We start from the raw sequence: 23,124 nt of genomic DNA on the forward strand, positions 1-23,124 counted from the left end.
AAGATAAACCTTGTTCAAAATTACCAAGGTAGACAAGAATCTTGGCAGATGTTGCACGATCCTTTATTAAGAATACATTTATGAAAAAATGTGTATTTCATGATTGGCTTTTCACAAATATTGAAATGAATATTATATATGTTCTGTTAGAAAGTTATGCTGTACTAATTTTCTTAAGTAGTGTGTTAAATATAGTTTTAGGTTACAACAAAATGTTAAAATAGAAACTATGCTATGTAAGATACCTATGCTATGTAAGATGCCTTTTTCTAAAGAAAGGACTCACAGTGAGATAGCAGCCACAGGACACCTAAATCTTTTAGAGAAAGAGAATTTATTGCTCTCTTATCAGAAGAAACGAACTTCTTCCCCCCTCACTCAGCCAGGACGACACTGTCAGGATTAAGAAGTTGACGATGACCAGACAGAATCCTGTGTTTGAATGGAATTTATGCATCATGTCTGAGGTGTATGAATATGCAACGTTATTGTTTTTAATGGTTAATCCTCTGTTAACGTGGGTCCTTTTTCAGGCTCGTGCTGCCCAGAAAAGGTACCTGGACGTCTGTAACTCTTTGTTTCTATTGTCTCATACTTGTCCTAATCCAAATTGTCCAAATTAATATTACTCTAATTGTATTACTATTTTTATAACCATTTTATTACTATTAAACTTTTAAAATTTTAAAAACAAGTGATTGGCTTTTTTTCACACATTTTATATTCCTCGCATAACTTGGGGATTGATGTATGCACATCAATGTAAACACATGTATGTAACACATCAATCAAGTTCACTCAATTTCAGGAAATTGAAACACTCGAATTCAGGAAATACGGTAATGCCGGAGTCTACTATAAATAACTGGAAGAGAATGTTTCTTTCTTTTCTCTTAAGAAAAATTGGAAGAAACATTAGAAGAGCCAGAAAGCGACACCTTCGATCACCCGGCCGAGACAGGTCTGCGGCGGGCAGGGCCTCACAGCTGAGCTGGGGCAGCCGGGCGGGCACGGCACAGCAATGCTGGCTGCCGGCGGGCCCCGAAACCGATCGCACCGTTCTCCCGTGCCGTCACAGGGAGAATTCACTATGGAACACCTTCCATTGAATTCACTACCGGGGACACGCGCGCGTCCCCGTTCCAGCCTCCGCCCCCGCCGGTCCCAGGCCGGGGCGGGCCTTGCCGGCGCTTCCTCCGCGGGGCCGCTGGGTGCCGGGGCTCGCCATGGGGCAGTGCCTGCCCTGCATGGGGGACGCCGTCAAGGATGTGGTGGAGACGCCGGACCCGGTGAGTGAGGGGCGGCGGTGCTGCCCCGTCCTTCCCCGCTGTTTGTCACTGCCTGGGCGGCCGCGGTGAGGGGAGCGCGGGGGCGGTGACCTTCCCTCCTTCCTTCCCTCCCTCCCCGACAATGGAGGCCGGGCCGCGGGGCCGCTGCGGTGCCCCGGGAGGCTGTGCCGGGGAAAGGGAGCCAGTCCTTGGCCCCGGCCCGGGCTGCGGAGAGCTCTGGGGCCGGGACACCCGGGGCACCCCGCAGCTCGGGGCCTGGGCTCCGGAACCTCCTGCTGCTGCTCTACCCTGCCCCACGGTCACAGTGCGTGGGCACCGTAGTTCTGTGCAGACCGGGGGTTCCCGTGAGGCCTGTTAGTGCATAACTGTGGCCAACGTGAGCCCCATTTTTACAAGAAATGGGAAAAGCTGTGCTTTTTTTTTTTTCCAGGTAGATAGCGGTGCTCTCTTCTAATTACTCTCCACCGCATGACATTTTTCCTAGGCGAGTAAGAGCCCATGATTGTGGTTTGTACCCTCATCTGAGGGTTTCACGGGGGAGAAGGAAGGGAGCCTGCTTTGCCTGGGGGAGCAAGCATTCCCCTTTCCAGACTCTAAAAGATGTTTCATACACTGCGTGCAATTTCACCCCAGGCTGGATTTTTTTGAGTGAAGGTGCAGAACAGCTGAATAGTGATTTCTGGTGGGGTTTGACTGTATATATGCCAGCAGCTGGTCTTCTGGCATATTAGTCACTAAAAACACTTCGTTCTTGCAGGCTGGCAGTGCAGGGAAAGATGATGCTAATTACCTTGAAGTTGTCATTTTGCGGGAGTTAGTATCACGGATTTGAGTCATACTGAAAAACTAAAAGAATGCAAAGACTGTATTGAAGTAGAATTTCACTGTCTTTAACATTTTACCTAGGAAATAAAAAGAAGACAACTAGCAGAAGCCGCTGAAAAGAGGCAGATGGAGGTAATGTCTGATAAAATGTCATTTGTTGAAATTATTTTTAGATAACTGGTTTATGAGGAGAATGGCTATGGCTTCTCTGGTGACACTGAGTATCATGTTTGGATTGTGGGAATTGTTGTTAAGTACTTTCCTGGTATTATTAATGTTGTACATTTATACCTTTTTTATATCTATTAAGAATTTCACGGGTAGGTGCTCTAAGACCATTGCAAATTAACTGAGCTTGTTTGGATGGGAGATATTTTACAGTAGTTTATAAAACAACCTAAGAACTGGAAGAGCAACTTCAACATTATTTTTCACTTGTTCTAAGACTTGAAAACAAGAGATAGAGAAGTATTCAAACAATTGCAGTGGCAATTTCAAGTGGTACTGCACTTGTACTTTTCTTAAAACTACAGGTTGTATGCACTTGCAGGTTCTTCTTTGTCAACAAGGCAATAGTTTGAACATGTTTATAAGCTCAGATTCCAGCAAAGATGTAGTATTAACTTAGTTTTTTGTCTTTTTAAGATTGCCAAGCTTAGATATTTTTAAAGTTAGAAGAGGTAGGATACAAATGTTCTAGCAGAACAGCCAGCCTGGTTTTTTTTCCTTACATACCTCTAAAAAGACTTATAGCATATACTCTTATTGTAAATTTGGAATGGTGTGTCTTGGAGACCACAGCTGAACTGTGAAGAGAAAGAATTGTTATTTGTGTGAACGTTAGTGACATTACATACTGAATTATGAATTGGCCATTATGCATGGGACCATGTTGACCTGGTTTGAAGGGAGTTTAGTAAATAATTGGAGCAACAGCTGAGTGATGCATGAGACTCCTAAAAATCCTTGATTTTGTGTCATTCGATGTACTAAAAGCAATCCACATGTTGTTTTCAACCACAAATGGGTTTTTAAGCATAACTGTAGGAAATAGCTAGCTCTTAACTGGCTAAAAAGCTTTCCTGAGTGGAATGAGAAGTGAAGCAATTAGGGTTGTGGATGTCCTTGAAGCTTTGTGGGACCCATTATGCTGACAAAGAAAAATGGAAGTATCACTCTGTTGCTTTTTTTTTTCTTGGAAGACAAAGAGCTAAAGTATCTAAAGGATTTTTCAGGACTATCTTTGAGGTCATTTTGGCCTCTGAATGTTGGGTAATGGAGATGTCTTGCAAGCAGCCATACTTAGTTTCACCCTTGTGAGGAGACAAGAGAGTAGATCAGATGTCCTTCCTTCTCTGCTCATTATCCCTCCTGACATCATATGAGCTGTTCTTCCTTTTGGGGTGCTGCAGACAGTTTGGGGACCTGACCCCCTTGGAAGGCCAGTTTCCTAAGAGGCAGAGAACATAAGGTCTAAGTGGGTTGTTATGTTGTTATTTGGTGGTAAGATTTGTCTTGGTACCCCACTGAGAATTGAGTTGTTGTTGGGACCTTGAAATTCAGGTGAGAACATTGCTGGTTTGCCTTGATAGATTTTAGCATCTTTTGTATAAGTTCTGCTATGTTATTATAACCCTAAACTTATAGAAGAATAAGGTTTTTTAAAATTTTTTTTTTCTATTTCATGTTGTTAACTGTAATTCTGATGGTCCTGCCATCTAATCTAGATTGTCATTAAACAGTTCCACAGGGATATGAAGCATGCAGTTCAGGACAGATTTTTCATTCTGCTACCCACCCACACACCCTGTGACATTTTGAAGGGTGGACTGTCATGCAGGGTATTTCTCATAGATCACAGTTGAAAAGTTTAATTTCTTCACAACCTGGGCTGGCAATACTGACACAGGTCTTTTTCTCCCCTGTTCATGAGGGTAAAAGTAGTCCCTGACACTGAAAAAAACAGACTAAAAATCTGTGGACTTCTGATTCTGCATCTGAGGATTAAATATCTTCACCTGGATGTAAAAACAAAGGGAAACAAAACCACCCTCACTTACCTATGGGACCAAGAGTTCTCAGAAGGAGGAAGTATCCTGAAAAGGCTACCTTGATGTAACAGTAGCATCACTAAGTGCTTCAGTCTTTTCATGCAAAGCACAGTTTATAAAATAGTGTTGCCAACACTTGTAGTTTGGTCTCTGTCCAGAAAAATCACTAAATTGGTCTTACTCAAATGTGTTTTCTCCCAGGCTTCCTCTCGAGGTATTAAGAATGTTCACTCTGTAGAGCAGAAGAAGAAGAAACAGGAGGAAATAGAAAGAAGAATGGCAGCTTCACGTCCTGGAGGAGAAGGAGGACTGAGAGTAAGTTTAAAAAAGAAACAATGTGATTCAACTATCCATATATTCACTGTGAAAATCTGTATTGTCATGTAGAAGATTAAATAACTTGAGAAAAAACCAAGAGGAAGGGAAATGGAATAGAAATGGAAGGATGTGTCATTGTCATGCAGTGTTCTTAATGAGACTTCATCACTAGGACAGAAAGACAGCTGCCATGGCAGAGAGCTTTTTCTCCCCCCCCCCCCCCCCTTCTTCCCAATTTCTACACACACGATGCATCAGTTTTACAGGTCTCAGCACTGGGGCCCTCATCACTGTGTTACCCTGTACTCAGTGTCCCCTTTCAGTGCCAGCTGAGATTGTTTCTCTTCCTTCAGAGCTTATAGAAAAGATTTGCCCTAAGTAGGGCAGTGGTTTGGGGTTTATGTGTCTCTCATTACAAAAGAAACATACAGTGTTGGCATAAAATTACTACTGTTGCTATTCTAATGTGAACTTTACCTCAGAAGGCCAGGCAGAGAGTTAGTGAAGAATTACAGTCTCTCCAAAACAATAGATGGATCTGATCATTGAAACTCAGGCTTCATAGGAAATTCCTTCATCTTTTGCTCTCATTACCATACATGATTCAGGAGGCAGGAGTTTGTATAAGTTGCCACTGATAACGCTGATACACTGCATGTCCATCACTTGCTGGGATAAAAGATTAATTGGGAATTTAAAGGTGAATGGAGAACTTATGGTAGTTCAAGAACCTTACAGTGTTTGCTTTGGGATTTTTTCCTTTCTTTTCCTTACATTCATACAAACCTGTGGTGTGTTTTGTTTGTTTCTGTAGTGGCAGGTTGGATAACACAGGACTTCTGAGGAGAAGATGATTGATATTTACTGCCAGTAACTTGTCAGTTTCTGCAGCCAGGTAGCACTTACTCATCATGTGGCTTTTGCTGTTTGAAGACTCAGCAGAACTTTGCCATTGTGGGACAATGGATGTGGAAACATTCACAATGAAACTTAAGAACTAATCCTGAACACTATGTTTTTGCCAATTTTGTTTGTTTTCCATGCATATTTTATTGCTTCTGTGTCAAGACTTCCTGTCAGCTGGAAGTGGCCTCATGTGTAGTCAGCCAATATATGTGTACTGTCTGATCAGCTGATGTCTGTCTGTCTGTGTATGACTGACCTGAGCAAGCCCAGGTGCCCACCTGTTGGTTTTGATGCTTATTTCAAGCACTACAATTAAGTTTTTCTCCAAGTCCTCATGTAGAAAGTTTTTCACATATGTATGTATTTGAACATGCGGATGACAGCATTTCTTTTCTGTTTCCTAATGACTTGCACTGCTTAGGAATTTAGTGCCTTTTTGAAAAAAGAAAAGTAGAGTCATGGCAGGTCCGTACAAATGGAATAATTTTGTGACTAGTAAAAGAAGAAATAGAAACCTTTATAAATCCTGTGTACTTAGATCAAGAATGCCATTTTATTATGTGTGTAATAATTGTTCTCGTTTTCTCATGTGGGTTCCTTTGAGCCTGTAAGTATTTATAATGAATACTGAAAGATAAAACATGAAATTAAAAATCCTGTTATTAGTTGTATTCATTTATTTCCACAAGAGGGCAATGCTAACCTTCTCAGGATTTTGAAAAACAAACAGGAAAACGGTTACTATGTCATTACTTCGCCAGTTCATTTCCAAAGGTTTCTGTGTTATCTATTTAGGTGGACTACTTACAGTGCAAAAACGTTTTCTTTTCCCCAGAGAGCATGATGCACACTATACATGGGCTCAGTATGCAATTGCTGCATTTCTGACCTACTCAAGATAGAGAGGCTTTTTTCCCACCCCTTGAACTATGGATTTTGTCTTTCACATCTCAGTACTGCCCAGTGTTGTCCCAAAAGTGCAGTCTTGACACAATTTCCTGGTTTAGCCTTCAGAATTGAGGTGAGAAGGGAGAATTTGGATATTAACATAATGGTGTTTGGGCTGAAAAAAGCTGTATTCTTGGCTGAAGACTGCTTTCAGTTTCCTTTGGTTGCTGGCAATTGCTCTCTTCAGTGTATGAATTGTTCATAATAATTCTTTTAAAATCTAGTGGAAATGCATTGAGTTATAAAGAGGTATCTCAGACATTAATTTGAAATAAGAATTTCAGTCTAGCATCAGAGTGGGTGTCCTACAAGACACTTAAGCAGCACTTAGACTTTGTTGGTCACTTGGGGTATTTAAAACTTGAAACATTTTTCTCTTCATTCTCTGTCATATGCTCCTTTGAAACTGCAAGGGGAACAAATAAGCATGTCCCTTGTCATCCAAGCCTCTGCTTGCATTAGTGCCATGAACACGTTCATTTAAAGCCATTGAAAGAACCTAGAGAAACCATCACATTCTTCTCTCTCTCTCCATCCTTTATGTAAAAGCCAGAGCTGTCTGTGCTTCTTAAGAGACCTAGTTTTGAATGTTGGATTTATTCCACAGCTAAGGACCCACATCAGAGGATGTGGGAGTGTGTAGTTCTCGATTATGAATAACTTACAAAGCTGTTTCAAAAGATGTTCCTATAGTATACATATCCAATTGTCCAAATGGCCAGGCTCAACTGACTGGGAATTATTTGAGTAAATAAAGCCACTTGCTGTGACCGTGGTCACAGGGGTTTTCTGGTGAAGGAAGAGACGAGAATGTTGACTCCATGTTCAGAAGGCTTGATTTATTATTTTATGATATATATATATTACATTATGACTATACTAAAAAGAAATAGAAGGAAAGGTTTCCTCAGAAGCTAGCTAAGCTAAGAATAGAAAAGAATGAATAACAAAGATCTGTGTCTCGGACAGAGAGTCCAAGCTGTCTGGTCTGTAGTTAGCCATTAATTGTAAACATTCAAGATGGCCCAATCACAGATGGACCTGTTGCATTCCACAGCAGCAGATAACCATTGTTTACATTTGTTGCTGAAACTTCTCAGCTTCAGCAGGAAAAATCCGAAGAAAGATTTTCACAAAAAGATGTCTGCGACAACTTCCTGTTGGTTTAAGTTTTGTTTCAGTTGACAGTGAAAGCAGAAACTACTGCAGATCAGTAGTGTACAGCTGATAGCAACCTGCCATGTACCACTGAACAGCAAGGCTGAGAGCCACGTAGATGAGAGCTTCTCTCTCCTTGCAGATGTCTTTCCTGTCTTTCTTGTTGCTTAGTGCAGCAGTAAGTTTATGTGAACCACAACAGGAGTTTTGTCCTTATTTCCCTCAATCCTGGATGTTTACTTCACCTCAGAGGCTGTTAAAATGCACCTTTTCACATAGATTATCTAGATGGTTGATATTTCTTTCACATCAGTACAACTCTTTTTTTTTCCTTCATCTTCTGAAAGCATAGTCTTATATTTCAAAAACTGGCAGGCCAGAGCCCAGTACTGGTAAACTGGACTGAAAAGCTGACTTTCCGTCACTGTGATAGCATCATCTTTGTTGCAGTAATAAAGTGAAACGATTTGCCACTCCATATGGTTAAAATACAAAGATTATGCTAGAATGTTTGTAGCAGGAAATTCCTGAGATTTGGGAAGACACAGAAGCTGCATCTCCACAAGGATGGGCAGCATCACAGTGGGCCCTGAGGAACACAGATGACTTCAGCATGTGGATTTGGCAGAGTGACAAGACTAAGTACTTGAGACAGCTCATCAGGCACAAGCAGTGCCAGCAGTTTTCCAGGCTCTGGTGTCACGGACATATTTTATGAAAAATGCTTTTGCTAGGATCTTTTTCTCCTGAGAAACTGAGAGGCCTCAGAAACGAAATGTAAACAATAATCACAGAATTTCTAGGCTGGAAGAGACCTTTAAGATCATCGAGTCCAACCCATTGATTATCTGCTGCTATGGAATGCAACAGGTGCATCTTTGGTCTCATGTGGTTGTTTTTAATTAATGGCCAATCACAGTCAGCTGGCTCGGACACTCTGGTCAGTCACTAAGAGCCTGAATGAGAGATGTGGGACTCCAGGGATCTCCAAAATGCAGTTTATTCCATCCAAGAGGTTACAGCAGTCCAGGGTTGTGGGTGACAGAGCCTGTGCCTACAGCTGGCAGCTCCAGCTGCAGGCAAGCCTGGAGACTCTTTGGTTTTGGTTGCAATGCATTCTATACTTTTCTTTGCTGAGTATCTTAATACGGTAGAACCAATCTATACCTTAACTTTTATCTATAGCCTATCATAACTACTGTAATTACCATATTCATGTCACTATTCTCCAATCACTAAAAGTCAGTACATTACAGTTTAAGCAAGAAGTTGTTTTTCAGTTTTCTTGCAGTGGAAAATTCTGAGACCTTTTTCTACTTGCCACATCAGCAGGCTTGTTTGCCTGTGCTATTTTTCTGCTTGGTAAAAACATCTTGTTTGAGATGGGTTTATCCTTTGCTCTAAGCCATAAAAACCCCTTCTAACTAACACACCCTTTGCCTCCTTGGTTATCCAGTAAGGCTGACTCAGCAATTCTTTTCTTCTATATCAAAATTTACTTCCATCTCTATTCCATCATCAGATTCTACATTTAAAAATCTTTCTGCCAAGCATCCACATCTGTGAGACTTTCTTGTCAAACTTTCATCCTTCCAACAAGTCACAAGATTTTATTATCATTCCTTTCTATTCCTTGCTAGCCTTCTGATGAAATCCTTTTCTTCTATTCTTTAGTGTAGTTTTAATATATCATTTTCTTTTAATATAATATATATCATAAAATAATAAATCAGCCTTCTGAAACATGGAGTCAAGATTCTCATCTCTTCCCTTGTTGTGGTTGCCTGCAAATTCAACAGTCCGGGAGAGCCTCTCCTGCCCCATCACCATTTGTGTGTTCCACCTGTCTGTCCCACCTTACCTTAGCTGACACACCACAGGCTCAGAAAGGAGGAGGCAGAGCAAAGAAGGAGCACTGGTGCCTCCTTCCCTTGTCAGGTACTCTCAGGCTGCTGCCAATGAGGCAGTACAATGTGTAAGCCCAAAAAGAACCCAGCCCTTGTCAGCATCTCTAGGAGATACTTCTGTAACTCTGTGGTGTGGCAAACAGCTCATCTTCCAGATCTGAAGTGAATATGTGTAATTAATTCAGGATTGAGTCTTCAGTTACAAGAAACTTGCTGTACCTTTCCACACATATATTGCCTTCTCATTTCACTCATCCCCACCAACAATCCTTTAACCAGATGCCAGATTTTCCATATTGTCTCTAAATTGCTGTTGGAAAAAAAGGTGATACTGCAAAGGAAGGAGCAATTATCCCTGTAATAAAGATGTGAAAAACCCCTATCCTCAATCAGCAATGTAAATAATCCTGCTTAGGAAAAAATCTCCAGGTGATGTATGAATAGCAAGGGACAGAATGCACTGCCTATAAAGAGCAATAACAGATATGACAGTTACATTTCCAAACTAGTTTTGAATGGCTTCCAGCATGATGCATCATATTTGACATTATATAATAATAATGGTTTTTTGTAAATAATTTTACATCATTTATCCATTTTAAGATTAAGCACAGTTTATTCACAGGCATCTCCCATGGGGTTTGGTCTACAAGGACTTTGAGAAAAGGCTTTGTTGTAGCTCCTATCACTGGAAGTTTTTAGGACTTCAGCCTCCTCAGTAGTCACATTCAGCCAATTCACTCAGCAAGATTGTTAAAATCACTACATCATGGAAAATGACCCACATTTGTTCTGCCCCTGTCACTGCAAGGCTGTATGCCTTTGAGCAAGATTCTGCTACTCAGCTTTATCTTTATAAATTGAGCATAGGTTCCTAACAAATTTTCCAATTCCTACATTGCTACAGGACCTAATCCACAATGAAAATACAATTTATCAGATTAGCAACACTTACCTCCAACTCCCTCTTCCAGACTAACCATCTTACTGCATTTCTTTGGTTGTTTGTTTTATTGATGCTTTCATTTCCTCCTCTGTTATTCACACCCACATCAACGCAGTCAAAAGCAACAAGTCCCACCTGCATGTTTTCACATCAGGTGGTACTGGCAATACTTTAAAATGAAATCCTATAGTCTCCCATTCTGGAACTGACAAAGTTTTAAGTCAGGAAATGTTTTAATGTGATTTTTTTAAAAGACATTTGAGTACCTCAAAACAAAACAAAAAAAAGACTATTTTGACAGGTACAGTCCAAGCGCATAAAGGGATTCATGTTTAGTTTAAAATTTTGATTTGGATTTACTGGGACTGTTAAAGTTTACTATTAAAATAAACTTACGAATAACTTTTTTTGTAATTATCTGCTCTGATTTATTAATATGTAAACAACTTCAAATATTTAAAAAACTGACATCATAATAACAACACAAACTTAGTCTTGGATGATGGAAATAAAGATTGAACTTGAAGATCTTGGAAGTCTTTTCAACCTCAATGATTCTGTGAAATCCAACTACTTATGTTTAAAACCCTAGTCATTATTTTTAAATAAACATCTCACATTTTCACGAGTGATTTTTTTTTCCTTCCCTTTTCATTTGAAAACAGATCTCTCAGTGCTTATATTAAGGTGATGATTTTTTTTTCAGCTATGCTACATTTTTTATAAGATGATGTTGCTTGTGGTCTGCTTTCTGCCCCCTTATGGAGGACATATGACAACTTCTATGACAACTGAGACTTCAAAAGATTTATTGCCACATATGTGTTTAATCTTCCTAGAAAATGTTTAAAAATAAGAATAAAAGGAATTATGTAACTTTGGAATTATGTCCTGCTGCTTTGTCTGCTGCACCAAGCAATTGTGAACTGTTTGTATTCAGCAGGTATTTTTAGATGGTGAGGTAGGCCTTTTCTATAGAAGTGAGATATAATGTGCTGATTTTAATAAGGCATGGAACATGAAAGATGGTCTTGATCCTTCCTAGCCCACGGACATTTTTCTGTTAAAGACCACAGGAGCAGATCATAAGACCATTTAAAAAAATTTAACATCAGAAAATAGAGAAAAATTCTAGTCAGGACTAAAAAAATATTTCCAGGATGCTTTTGATTTTTTCCCCTGCAAAGAAAAATCAGTTTTCAAAAAATATGGGTATTTCTGTGGTATCTGTTTGCCCCTTTCTTTGTGCAGCTCATTATTAGGGCAGCGAGCAATGCTGTGCGTTGTAGGCATCCAGTCAATAGCAGCAAAGTGTTGCCACATTTCTCTTTGCAGAGAAAAGCAAGGCACAATTCTTCCCAAGAATATTTCTGAGATTCACATTCTCTGAACCTCAGAGAAAGGAAAAACATAATTCTTATCATTTGCTGTGCCTGTGTTGTGCCAAAGCAGAATGCAATATGGAGATTGTTTACCCACAGTGAGGATGTTTTGTTCCCTTGGCATGTCAGGGCCAGGTGTGTGTGTGTGGGTGTGTGTGGGGACTGTGGGTGACAGCCACGAGATTCTGGGCAGTGCGTGCAGCGTGAATGCTTGCCAGATTCAGTTTAGATGAAATGTATATAGTATAGTATAGTATAATAAAGTAATTAATCAGCCTTCTGATATCCATGGAATCCTCCTCATCATTCTCTCCCCTTGGTCGGAGTCACCTTTGATTTACAATAAATGGTGACCTGACATGTGGCTGTGGCCTGGACTGGGGAACCGAGACCCTGAATTTGGGCAGGGTTCGCAGCACGGCTGAGCACAGAAGAATCTGCCGAATTTTCCCAGAAGCGTGTCCAGAGGTCTTCGTGGGACGGACGGGAAAAGCCTCTAGGACCCCGCGGGACCCCGAGCCTGGATGCTGCCGCCTGCTTTCCCCTGAGAGGAGGGTATTAAGCCTTTCCTGAGTTTCCCTAGGGGAGACTCGGTCTTTTTCTACCGTGTTTAGCCCCCAAGCCTTCGAGGTGGGGCTTGGGAAGCTCTTCTGGCAGGCACTGCCCGATTGGGTCGGCTTTGACTTGTCAGGGGAGGTGAGCCCTCAATTTTTATGGGGAGAGAGGTTCACTTTGGAATTCGGGGAGCTCACGCTTCGTGACCATGGAGTTCTCGTGCCCCAGCAATTACTTTATGAGTTTTTTGACTGGGCCAGACGCCATGGGCTCCCCATGGGTATGAATTCCTCCTGGGATCCCCGAGCACGGAATGCCCTGGATGCTTATCTTCTCAGGCATTTCCAGCGGACTGGGAGGGTCCATCGGCAGCTGCCGACCTGGGAGCTGCTTTTCGCATTTGTGAGAGAGGACCACCTTCGTTTCAAGAGCGTTTCTGACTTCGTGAGGGCCTCCGGCAGGGCCGTGTGGGGACGTCTTCCCCCGCGCTGAGGGCCCACCAGCCCCGCCCCCCGCCGCAGCAGGAAGGAACAGAGCCTCTTCAAGGACACTCCCCCAGAAGAATCTCCTCACGGCCAGTCCCCGCCGCTGGCTTGTCTCCCCGCGCGGAGCCGGGAGGGGAGGCTTTGCCTGAGATGCCGGCAGAGAGGTTTTTTCCTGACACCCTGGAGCATGCGGAATTGGAGCCACCCGCAGCTCCGGCGGCGGCAGTGCCGCCTCTGGCACCGGCAGTCGCCGCTTCGCCCGGGTTGCCAGGCAAGGCAATGGACAGCGGCGGTGAGCCACGGCAGCGCGGCTCAGAGCGGGGGCCGCTTCAGTGTAGGGTCTCCGCCGCTGACGGCCGGCCTGGAGATGCCCCGGCAGCCAAGGGAGTTCCCGGCCGGCACCGCCGCGGAATTCTCCCTCCTCCCAACTCCGGGAGGGCGCGGTCCCGCTCGCACCCCCACCGAGGGAGACGGCTGGCAGCCCCGCGCCCACCGGTGCACCAGGTCTCCCTGCAGCACAGCCAGCAATTGTTGTCACGACATCGGCCCACGCAGCACCGGCGGGGGACAACTCCCCGGCTGACCCGTCGGTCTCGCCGCTTCCTCCACCTCTCCCGGGGCTGAGAGACACCCGCGGCTCCGGCCGCCCCTACAGCACAGCCCGTGACGGCTCCGACAGCGGCGTCCCCGCCCTCGGCCTCCGCCCCGGCGGGAAATGTTGAAGGTGAGGACCGATCCCCGATCCCCCCCGCCGCCTCCCGCCGGCCCGGCTCCTGTTTCAGGAAGGCGCTGAGGACGGTGACCAGCCCACAGAACCGCCCCGAGCGCCGCCCGCGGCCCCCGGCGGTGGCTGCCCGCGGCCCCCGGCGGTGGCTGCCGCGGCACCTGCGGCCTGCCGGACCCCCGAATGTTTCGGGCTGTGCCGAGGCTGCCCGTGCGGGGGGAGCTGGGACAGGGGAAGGCGACTCCGGCCTGTCCACCAGGGGAGGCACGGCTCGTTTGCTCATAGCGGGCGCCTCTTGGCTGAACACTCTGAAACTCAGCGTTTTGATGGCACAAAACGGTGGTTCACCGGCCGACTCTGGGTTGGTCGGGGGTTTCTCACTGGGATTTGGGGTGCCTGGCTCCCCCCGTGCGCCCCAGCAATGTGGGTGGTTTCCGGAGGCGCTGCCTCCGCTCCCGAGCCCCAGGGGATGGGGATGGTGCTGCTGATCAGGCTGGGCAACAACACTCGTTCGTACCGCGGGGGAGAGCGGCGCAGCAGGGGAGCGGACGGTACTCGTTTGTTCTGGGCAGACGGGACCCGAGATCTGGGTGCCCCATCCCCGCGAAAGCTTCTCCTGCCCAGCCGCCGGCACCGCTGGTTCCGGGGGGGACAGGGAGAAGCCGTTTGGCCGCTCACTGGCAGCATTGTGGGGGCGGGCTGTGAGAATGAAAACCCCGTCCTGTGGGCTGGGTCTGGGCCGCTTGGCTTGTCCCCCTCGCCCGGGGGCCTCTCTCCGCACACTGCCGGGTTTGGGGGTTCTGATCCCCCCAGCCGGGCCCGGGTCTGGGGTCCTTGGTCCGCCCACCCGGACCACGGCCAGGGGCTCTGCCCCGCCGAGCCACACAGGGTTCAAAAACCCTCTGCTGCTGCTGGTCGTTCTGAGAAAAAAAAGAAAAAAAAAAAAAGAAAAGAAAGAAATGTGGAAAAGGCTGAGTTCTCATGGTCAGTTCAGAGTGCTGGAAAGCCACGAGTCAGCCTTGGCCCAAGTGGTTGAATTATAGGCTGTGGCCATGGTTTTCCAGAGATTTTTTTGATACTTTCGGATTTCTAATAGTTATTAGTGATTTTCTTTAGCAGTTCTCTGTTTCAGGATTCTGCAGGTCTGTTTCAGAACCAGGAAGGACCTTCAGGGACATCAAAGAGCAACATCTCCAGAATGGACCTTCTCCTGAAACTCAGCTGTTCGGACTTGAAACAATGAACTTTCTTTGCATGGTGGTTTGGGTTTCTGATATTGTAATCCTTGTGTTAGTGATGTAATAGAAGTATATATTCTACAGGTAAAGAATCTCCTTGATCATTCAATGTCAGCACTTCACTGAGGTTTTGATTTGCCATGGATAAACCTCTTGAGATGTGTTTGTTCTCTCTTCTGCAAGGGACCAGCAGAAGAATTACAAACGCAGCTCCTTTTTATTATAATAAGAGGGGTGAGGTGTTGCCACATTTCTCTTCCCAGGGAAAAGCAAGACACAATTCTTCCCAAGGATTTCTGAGATTCACATTCTCTGAACCTCTGAGAAAGGGAAAACACAATTCTTATCACTTGCTGTGCCTGTGTTGTGCCACAGTAGAATGCAATGTGGAGATTGTTTACCCACAGTGAGGATGTTTTGTTCCCTTGGCATGTCAGGGCCAGGTGTGTGTGTGTGTGTGTGTGTGTGTTGGGACTGTGGGTGACAGCCACGAGAGTCAGTGCAGTGTGAGCAGGGTGAGTGCAGAGTGACTGCTCAGCAGATTCAGTTTAGATGAAATGTATATAGTATAGTATACTAATTAATTAGCCCTCTGATATCCATGGAATCCTCCTCATCATTCTCTCCCCTTGGTCGGAGTCACCTTTGATTTACAATAGCAAAGCAGAGATGAGTGATTACAAATAATAAGAGATTCAAAATGTATGAGTATTTTAAAAATTTTATTTCATTTTTAAATTTATACAGTCAGTGAAACAATCCTATAAAATGATTTTTCTAGGATGTTACAAGGCACATAAATTACCAAATATAAACATAAAAAAGTAGCCAAAATAATGAACTAAGCCCACATACGCCTTTAGCTGTATTAGAGGTATGTGAATGATTTTTGAGAATGTGAATCACTCTATTTACAGGGTAATGAATATTTCACATTTAACAATAACCAACAACATTAAAAAGAAGGGAAAAGAAAAGTTCATATCCAAGAACAGAGCCATGTTTTGTGACTCCAGCGGGACTTTAATTTTCTGAAGCTCTTCCTTGGGTCTGAGGGCTGTGCACCTTTACTGCTTCCCTCATGGGCTGCAGAACATCCCCTGGTATGACCAACCAGTTCTACTGGCTGACACAGGAAGGGGCAATCTCTCCACTTCCCCATGCTTCCACATTGGGCAGCTTTGTCAAAAACAGAAAGGATCTACACATAGATCGAACACTCAGCATTGTCTTCAGCTTTAAATAGTAAAATGGTGTGAAGGGGTTTCTTGGGCTTTTTCTTTTAAGTAATGGCTTTGAGAAGTTGTTTGGCATGCAATAAGCCATTATATTCTACTAATTAAGAAAAGATTGCAAAACCTACAAATAGTCAATTTTTATTTCATTTCAAGATACATTACCAAATAATTTCTCCAAATACCCAATTTCCACCTGCATATATATATTTCAACTAGACTAACAGTCAGGGATTCAAAGTAGTAAGATTTTGGTACAAATAATATTTCATTGCGTATTTTCTTCTATTAACAGGATTCACTGCTTTATGTAGCTCTAAGTATACATTCACATAATAAAGAGTAATAATTTGGCTAAAAAGATATGTCTGTTTATTATCCGATTGTAGTAATTTGCCTATCAAGGGTAATTTGCTATAAAAGATCCAGTACTAGAAATAAATAGTTCTAAATTCAAAGATCTTCAAAATGGGGTGTCATTTCCAGTCTGTGTTAAATTTTCCAAAGTCGTTTTAAAGCATTAACTAAATTCACTACGCTTGGGAGAATAATTTGGACTTACATACATGAAGTCCCACTCACATGAGAAGCTTATTTCACTTAATTTCCTTCTTGGTTTTGTAATGGGCAGAAACAACCAGATAATTGTCTGGATTCATGTCCCTGATGTTTGGAGACTTGCTCTGGATTGGAGATGTTTTCCCATCCACTCGGGAGATCTGAAGCATTCGGCATGGGTCGTGCTTCAGTAAGTAACCTGCAAAAGTCTCCCAGCCTCCTCCCACACGAACCATCACGTGTTTGTTGTGCAGCATCTGAAATTACACAGCAGGAAAAAACACAAACACTCTTGAGAGGCAACCATTCACAAAGAAATCATACTTTTTTTGCTGTAAAAACCTGCTTACTTTAACTGAAAGCCAAAAACACATGATGGTAGTACATAAAAGGAAAGGAAATACTGTACAATAAAAAGAGATAAATAGTAGAGTGTTTTTTATTTGCATTTTTGTTGGGAAGGATGAAACTGTGACAAGGAAGTCTCACAGATATGTATGTTTGGCAGAAAGATTTTTGAATGTAGAGTCTGATGAAGGAATAGAGATGGAAGCAAGTTTTGATATAGAAGAAAAGAATTGCTGAGCCAGCCTTACTGGATAACCAAGGAGGCAAAGGTTAGTTAGAAGGGGTTTTTATGGCTTAGAGCAAAGGATAAACCCATCTCAAACAAGAAGATGTTTTTACCAAGCAGAAAGATAGCACAGGCAAACAAGCCTGCTGATGTGGCAAGTAGAAAAAGGTCTCAGAATTTTCCACTGCAAGAAAACTGAAAAACAACTTCTTGCTTAAACTGTAATGTACTGACTTTTAGTGATTGGAGAATAGTGACATGAATATGGTAATTATAGTAGTTATGATAGGCTATAGATAAAAGTTAAGGTATAGATTGGTTCTACTGTATTAAGATGCTCAGCAAAGAAAAGTATAGAATGCAATGTAACCAAAAGAAAATTATAGAATGCATTGTAACCTAAACTAAGGGTGCAGCTGGAGCTGCCAGCTGTAGGCACTGGCTCTGTCCCCCATGACCCTGGACTGCTGTAACATCTTGGATACAATAAACTGCATTTTGGAGAGCCCCTGGAGTCCCAAATCCCTCATTCAGGCTCTTACACATTTTAAAAGTAAATTAAAAAAAAAAAGAGGTGGTATTTTAAACTAAAGACTTTCATATTTTATGTAAATAAATGTTACATGTTCTTCTAGTCCTATGAAGCATGGAGTCTTTCTGTTCTTCGTGTGTTTAGTAGTAATATGTCAGGGAACATGAATACTTAAAGATTTTTTTTTCTAAAATATATTAGTAAAGACACTGTTTTATATTGAATTGAAACTGGCTTTTCTTCACAGGAGTAGTGAAGGGCAAACAACCAAAATAATTTCCTCTATCTCTGAAAAATTTAAGAAATAAAAAACTTTTAAGTAAATGAAGTTACATTTAACAATTAAGTCTTGCTGACAATTTATTCTAATAAAATAGTTAGTGCTTTAATTAAACTAATCCAATGAGGTACATCAGAAGTAATTTATCTGGGTTTGGAAACACCTGAAATTTCTGCCTTAATTAAAATAAAATTTTTCTCCAAGTGCCAGTGTACCTTCTCCCTTGCCTACCCTTGAATTCAGTTGGTGATTTTACTAATATCTCCCTGTTGTTTTTCCATGCAGAACAGTAAAATAAATACCAGTGAGGTATCATAAAGCAGCACATTCTATAATTTATTGGTTTATTTTATAACCAACGTGAATACCACATTGAAATATGCTTTGATCAGGATATCTCATGAAATGCTAAACAACATTGAGCTGTAGTACCAGAAATTAAAAATTGATCCAGTAAAAGGTGTCTAGAAGACATTTGACACAGTCTGGGTTTTTGAATTTGGATGTGTAGCAGTGATGCCTATATTGACATGTCCAAAACTCCCTGGAGGGCTGGCAGTATTTGCAGTTGGGACTTAAATGGCAAATAAACCTTTTGTAACACAGTGTAGCCAAGAAAACAGCAAAAATCCTCAATCAAACAGAATCACACACAATAGAAGGTATGGAGGGGCTTGACAGCTGGCCTGCAAGCAAAGCTGAATTAATAGAACAACAATTGACGATTTTCGAGTGTATCCATAACAAGGAAGAAGACAAGGCCATCAGCATGAAAACAGAAGATACATGAAAATATTTGTAAGCTAAACTATGTGCCTAAGTAGATGTGTATATGTGCCTTATTAAATTTCAGTAAAACTTTTGCCAATATACTGACATTAATTGCTTTGCACCAATGAATATAATAAGTTATTGTGATGTAGTTAATGACTTAAGATCACTCTTTGTTAAGAGTATATAAGCTGGAGAACATGCAGAATAAAAAACTTTTTTCTTCCTGCACCCTGATCAAATGTGTATGTCATGTCCGACCTAATGGTGAGAAGAAGGCAAAAAATTAACTTAAAAAACCCCCTCAAACAACCCCTCACCTCAACCTATTGTTTGAATTCTGTGACATAAGGAAACAGATTCACCTGGAGTGAAGAAAGAATGGCCAGCTGTACAACTTACTGAAGTTTGAAAATCAGGTTACATTTATAAGGAATGGAACTCTTCATTAGAATAAGCAGCTGCAGATGAAATCTCATTTGACAGTTTTCATTTGAAACACTGTTCCACAAGGAAATTCTTGCTTGTGCACTTTGGTTTTTATGTGAAACACAATGTGCAATCAATTATGGATACTGAAAAATAAAGTTACTTCTGATCCATCACAAAGAGGTGCTCAAGCACTCTCGGTTTAATGAGTATCTCCCAGCTACTGAGTCCGTGCTGTTGCTCTGGGCTGTGTGAGTGTTCATTTCTTCAATAGCTGTACACAAATGAGGTTTTCCTCTAGATTTACGGGAGTGAGAACAGAATCAGACTTTTTATCTCAAGGTTTGTATTTTAGTTTCAAGACTTTGATTTGAGCTGACAAGGATATGAGATTTGAATCATGCCTTTAGTCTGGACAATGTATCATGAAAGAAGCAAATGGTTTTTGCATCAAGTTTGAAAATTGAAGGTCAAATGGAGACAGAGCCTTAAGACAGTCTGGAGAATTTTATTTAGCAACTTTCTTCTCTTTGAATGCCTTAAAAAGTTTTGAGAAGTGCCCCAAAAACTTTTGACATTAAAACAACTTAAGCCAAACTGTTGCAATACAACATGGGGTGGGGAGGGGTTGATTGTGCCTGAATTTCAGCTGCCCTGTATTATCACAGGGGGATTCAAATTCCAAGAGCAGTTAGTACCTGGGCTTTTGATTAAGATGCAAAGTTAGCAAAAAGTATATTTGCTTCAATTTCCCTTGCTGACTGCTGTGCAAACACACTATAAACACACTATTTCCTGATGCTTGGGTTAAATCTTTTGTCTTTCCCTTCTTTGATCTTTATCTTGTGTTACTATACTATTAAAAAATTCATTGAGTGCTTGCTTTCTACAGGCAGAGTTTTCCTACATCCTAAATGTAGTAACTGTTTATGCTGTATTGTGTGCACCATTTTATTCCTACAGTCATATTTCGACAGTAACATCAGCATGAATCCAAAATAATTCTGCTAGTTTCAGAATTGCTTCAGCTCCACAGAAGTTTGAAAGACTTCTTAGTATGGAAAAAACCACCAACAACTTGCTCTACTTTCTAACTCAAAAAGCAGTTTTCTTCCCAAAATACTTCAGCTGAAGATGAAACCTTTGAGATTTCATATTCCATCCAATTCACCTTTTCAATTGCATGAGATCCCTGAGAAGAAAAAGTTGGATTTTACAATAATAAAGTTTGTGAGTACCAATTTAAATACATTCATGGCGTCCATGTATTTTTCACACTGCTATCCAGCCAACTAAAACTAAGAAAATCCTTTCCAAAAATCCAACATATGTTTATGATTGCCATAAATTCCAATATTTCAGTTGTGTCTGAAGTGGGGCTGTCACTAAAGCTCTTCTCTCTTGAATCTGTCACTGAATCTACAGTGAACCAAACATATAACGAACCAGAGGACCAGAAAATAGCATTACAGAGGAAGAAATTATTGCTTTGGTAGGCACCAAGGCTGCATCCAGAGATAACAGGGACAATAGTTAATAGAAGTTAAGTGACACTGAGCTGTCATTGCATAGGACTTTGGCTTCAGAGTAAAATATAGTCTAAGCAGTTATGGTTTCACATACCTTAAGTTTGGTGAGTTTGATGTCTTATTAAAGAGATATTAGGCTGTATGTAAAAACAATAAGTTCATCTAAATAAGCAGTGCTTTACTGACTTGAAAAAAATCTATTCTGTGTTATAGGAACTAAAAATCTGGCCCAATCTGGCCCAATATTGTTACACTTCTGTGGATGCTGACAGTTTAGTCAGAAGAAGAAACAGATAACTTTCCCAGGCATCATCCTGGGGAAGTTGTGAGAAAGCTCAGAGAAAGAATTAAAACAATTCTTATCTTTGTGAACATGTGGAACATGTTATGCATGATGTTATGGAAAGATACTTACAAGGATGTGTTGTTCCTAATTAACCAATAGGGTGGCAGGTGTTATTAAGAACCAATCAGGTTCTTATAAAAATATGAAGTTTTGCAATAAAGTTGCTTTTATACCTTCTGAAAGTGCATGGAGTGTGTCGCCTTCATTCCCGTTCTTGACTCATTGGTGACACACTTCAGATTATAACTTTCTTAGAGAATATTTCAGGAGGTGAGAGGCAAAAGAAGGAGGAGTTACACACTTTAGATCTGATCCAAGTACTATAAAAGCCAACACAAAAACCATGCTGACTCAAAAGGAACTTGGGCTGGGCTCTGGAAACTAAATGCAGCAACCTAAGGCAAACAGTTAGTTGGTATGACTTCAGACCAACTTCAGAAACAGTGTAGGCTACATACTGAGAGAATATTGACTATAAAAATTGAAGGTGTTTGGCAAAATAATACAGAGCATCACACCAGTGGCTGTGCAAAAAAAAAAAAAATTCACACTCACAGAAGTGAAATGTTAATGAGATTGCTAATGAGAAAAAAATCAAATTTTACTGAATATAAGCCACTTAGACTTATTGTCATCAGTAGATGTATCTTGTTGCTTGTCTCTTAGGACTTAAGGATCCTTCTTTGAGTGCATTCAGAACAGCATCATGAAATGGGCTTCTAGATCAATACATTTCACAGTATTCCCAGAAACCTCACAGGCCAACACTAAGGAAATACCACTGATCTGAAGACTTATGTGCATTACTGTCTCAGACTGCTGCTTACAGTGAACTTGAAGGCTTTGCTGCCTCCACTGAGAGGTACACACAAGGCACCCTCAGATATGGTACATCTAGGTGATGATTCTGCGGCAACCTCTGCTGATGTTATTTAGGAATCATCTTGCTCCAGCTTGCCCATACCACTTTTGATGATTGACCCTCCTGTCTATGAAAAATAAATCACTTTCTGAAATCTCAGCAGTGTTCAGCATTCACTAACCATTCTTAGTAAAAAAAAACAAAGTGAGAGCAGGATACAAATCTCAGACCAGGAATAGGAGTCAGATCTAGGCTGTTAGCCTGCCCCAGTGAATCTCTGGGCCTGTATCTAGAATATGTTATTGTCAAGTAATGACAAATCATTCTGCAGGGCAGAGCTCATGTGGACATTTTCATGGAGCAGGACATCTCTTCCATTAAGAGACTGTAGTCTTTCTCTTCCCAGTTGTGATAAGAACTGATGTTTGGCGCTGGCAAAAGGTGAACTCTTGGAATTTGATGCACCTATCTGTATGGAAGATGAAAAAGTATTATCTGCAGATTTGAGACACTACTGCTTCAGGAAACAGGGCCAGCAAAATTAGTCTTCAAAATCCCCAGAGATTCCAGTGCTTGGCAGTGACCCAGGCCTGCTTGAAGGTGGCCACTGAAAGTTCTCAGATGTATCACTTCATGTGGAAGCAGGTCTAGCTGGGTGAAGCCCTGAGAAAGGCTCTGGAACAGTGGCAGTGTGCAGAAAAGTCTTTCCAGCTGGATGCCTACCCAGAGGCTCTGATGACAGTGGCTCAACATCCCTGACAGTCACCAAAACATGCAAAAGTTCCTGCTAACAGTCCATGCTAATAGTCCATTCAAACAGGATGACTGGGGGCTGCCCAAGAACAGGACACCACCATAGCAGGTGGTAGAAGGCATTTATACAAAATTAGAAGTTTTCTAAATTCATTCAAACAGGGATGCAAATTTTCAGAAATTTATAGGTAACTGTTTGTAGCTACATGAAGTTTTTCTACTTCTCTGAGAATTCAGTGACCTGAAAACACCAGAGTCTGTAACAGGCTCCTGATTATTTGCTTGCAAGCCAAATGTAGACATTAAAAATATCTCATTAGCAAAGATTATGCAACTTCATCACTAGAATTCCTCACAAAATTTATAGCAAAATCCTGAAGTACGATCTAATTTAATCATCAGCCAGGTTCTATTTAGATACAGTCCTATTTTAAAAAGTTTATAGACACTGTAGCATAAACATTATAAAAGGCAGTACTGCTGTTACACACAGAGGACTCCCTTACACACAAGGAATCGTGGG

At 41.9% G+C, this 23,124-nt stretch overlaps 2 protein-coding genes and 1 long non-coding RNA gene across 3 annotated transcripts in view; 2 read left to right on the plus strand and 1 right to left on the minus strand.

The window, feature by feature from the left end:
* Positions 1-1,128: 1,128 nt before the first annotated feature.
* On the plus strand, positions 1,129-6,046 carry SVIP (small VCP interacting protein). The gene is made up of 4 exons (XM_054635420.2): positions 1,129-1,289; positions 2,196-2,246; positions 4,367-4,480; positions 5,298-6,046. The coding sequence occupies exons 1-4, from the start codon at positions 1,227-1,229 to the stop codon at positions 5,310-5,312; spliced, it is 243 nt and encodes an 80-aa protein (XP_054491395.1). The 5' UTR covers positions 1,129-1,226; the 3' UTR covers positions 5,313-6,046.
* A 5,890-nt stretch (positions 6,047-11,936) lies between these two features.
* Positions 11,937-18,913, plus strand: LOC143694293 (uncharacterized). The gene is made up of 2 exons (XR_013182655.1): positions 11,937-13,494; positions 14,614-18,913. It is a non-coding gene; the product is annotated as an uncharacterized LOC143694293 (long non-coding RNA).
* The window catches only part of GAS2 (growth arrest specific 2), a 91,400-nt gene continuing 83,711 nt past the window's right edge, over positions 15,436-23,124 (minus strand). The window contains exon 8 of the mRNA XM_054634865.2: positions 15,436-16,782. Within this exon, the coding sequence (XP_054490840.1) occupies positions 16,564-16,782 (219 nt within the window). The 3' untranslated portion in view covers positions 15,436-16,563. The remainder of the gene's footprint in view (positions 16,783-23,124) is intronic.

This window comes from Agelaius phoeniceus, chromosome 6 (genome assembly GCF_051311805.1).
Source record: "Agelaius phoeniceus isolate bAgePho1 chromosome 6, bAgePho1.hap1, whole genome shotgun sequence".
Lineage (NCBI taxonomy): Eukaryota > Metazoa > Chordata > Aves > Passeriformes > Icteridae > Agelaius > Agelaius phoeniceus.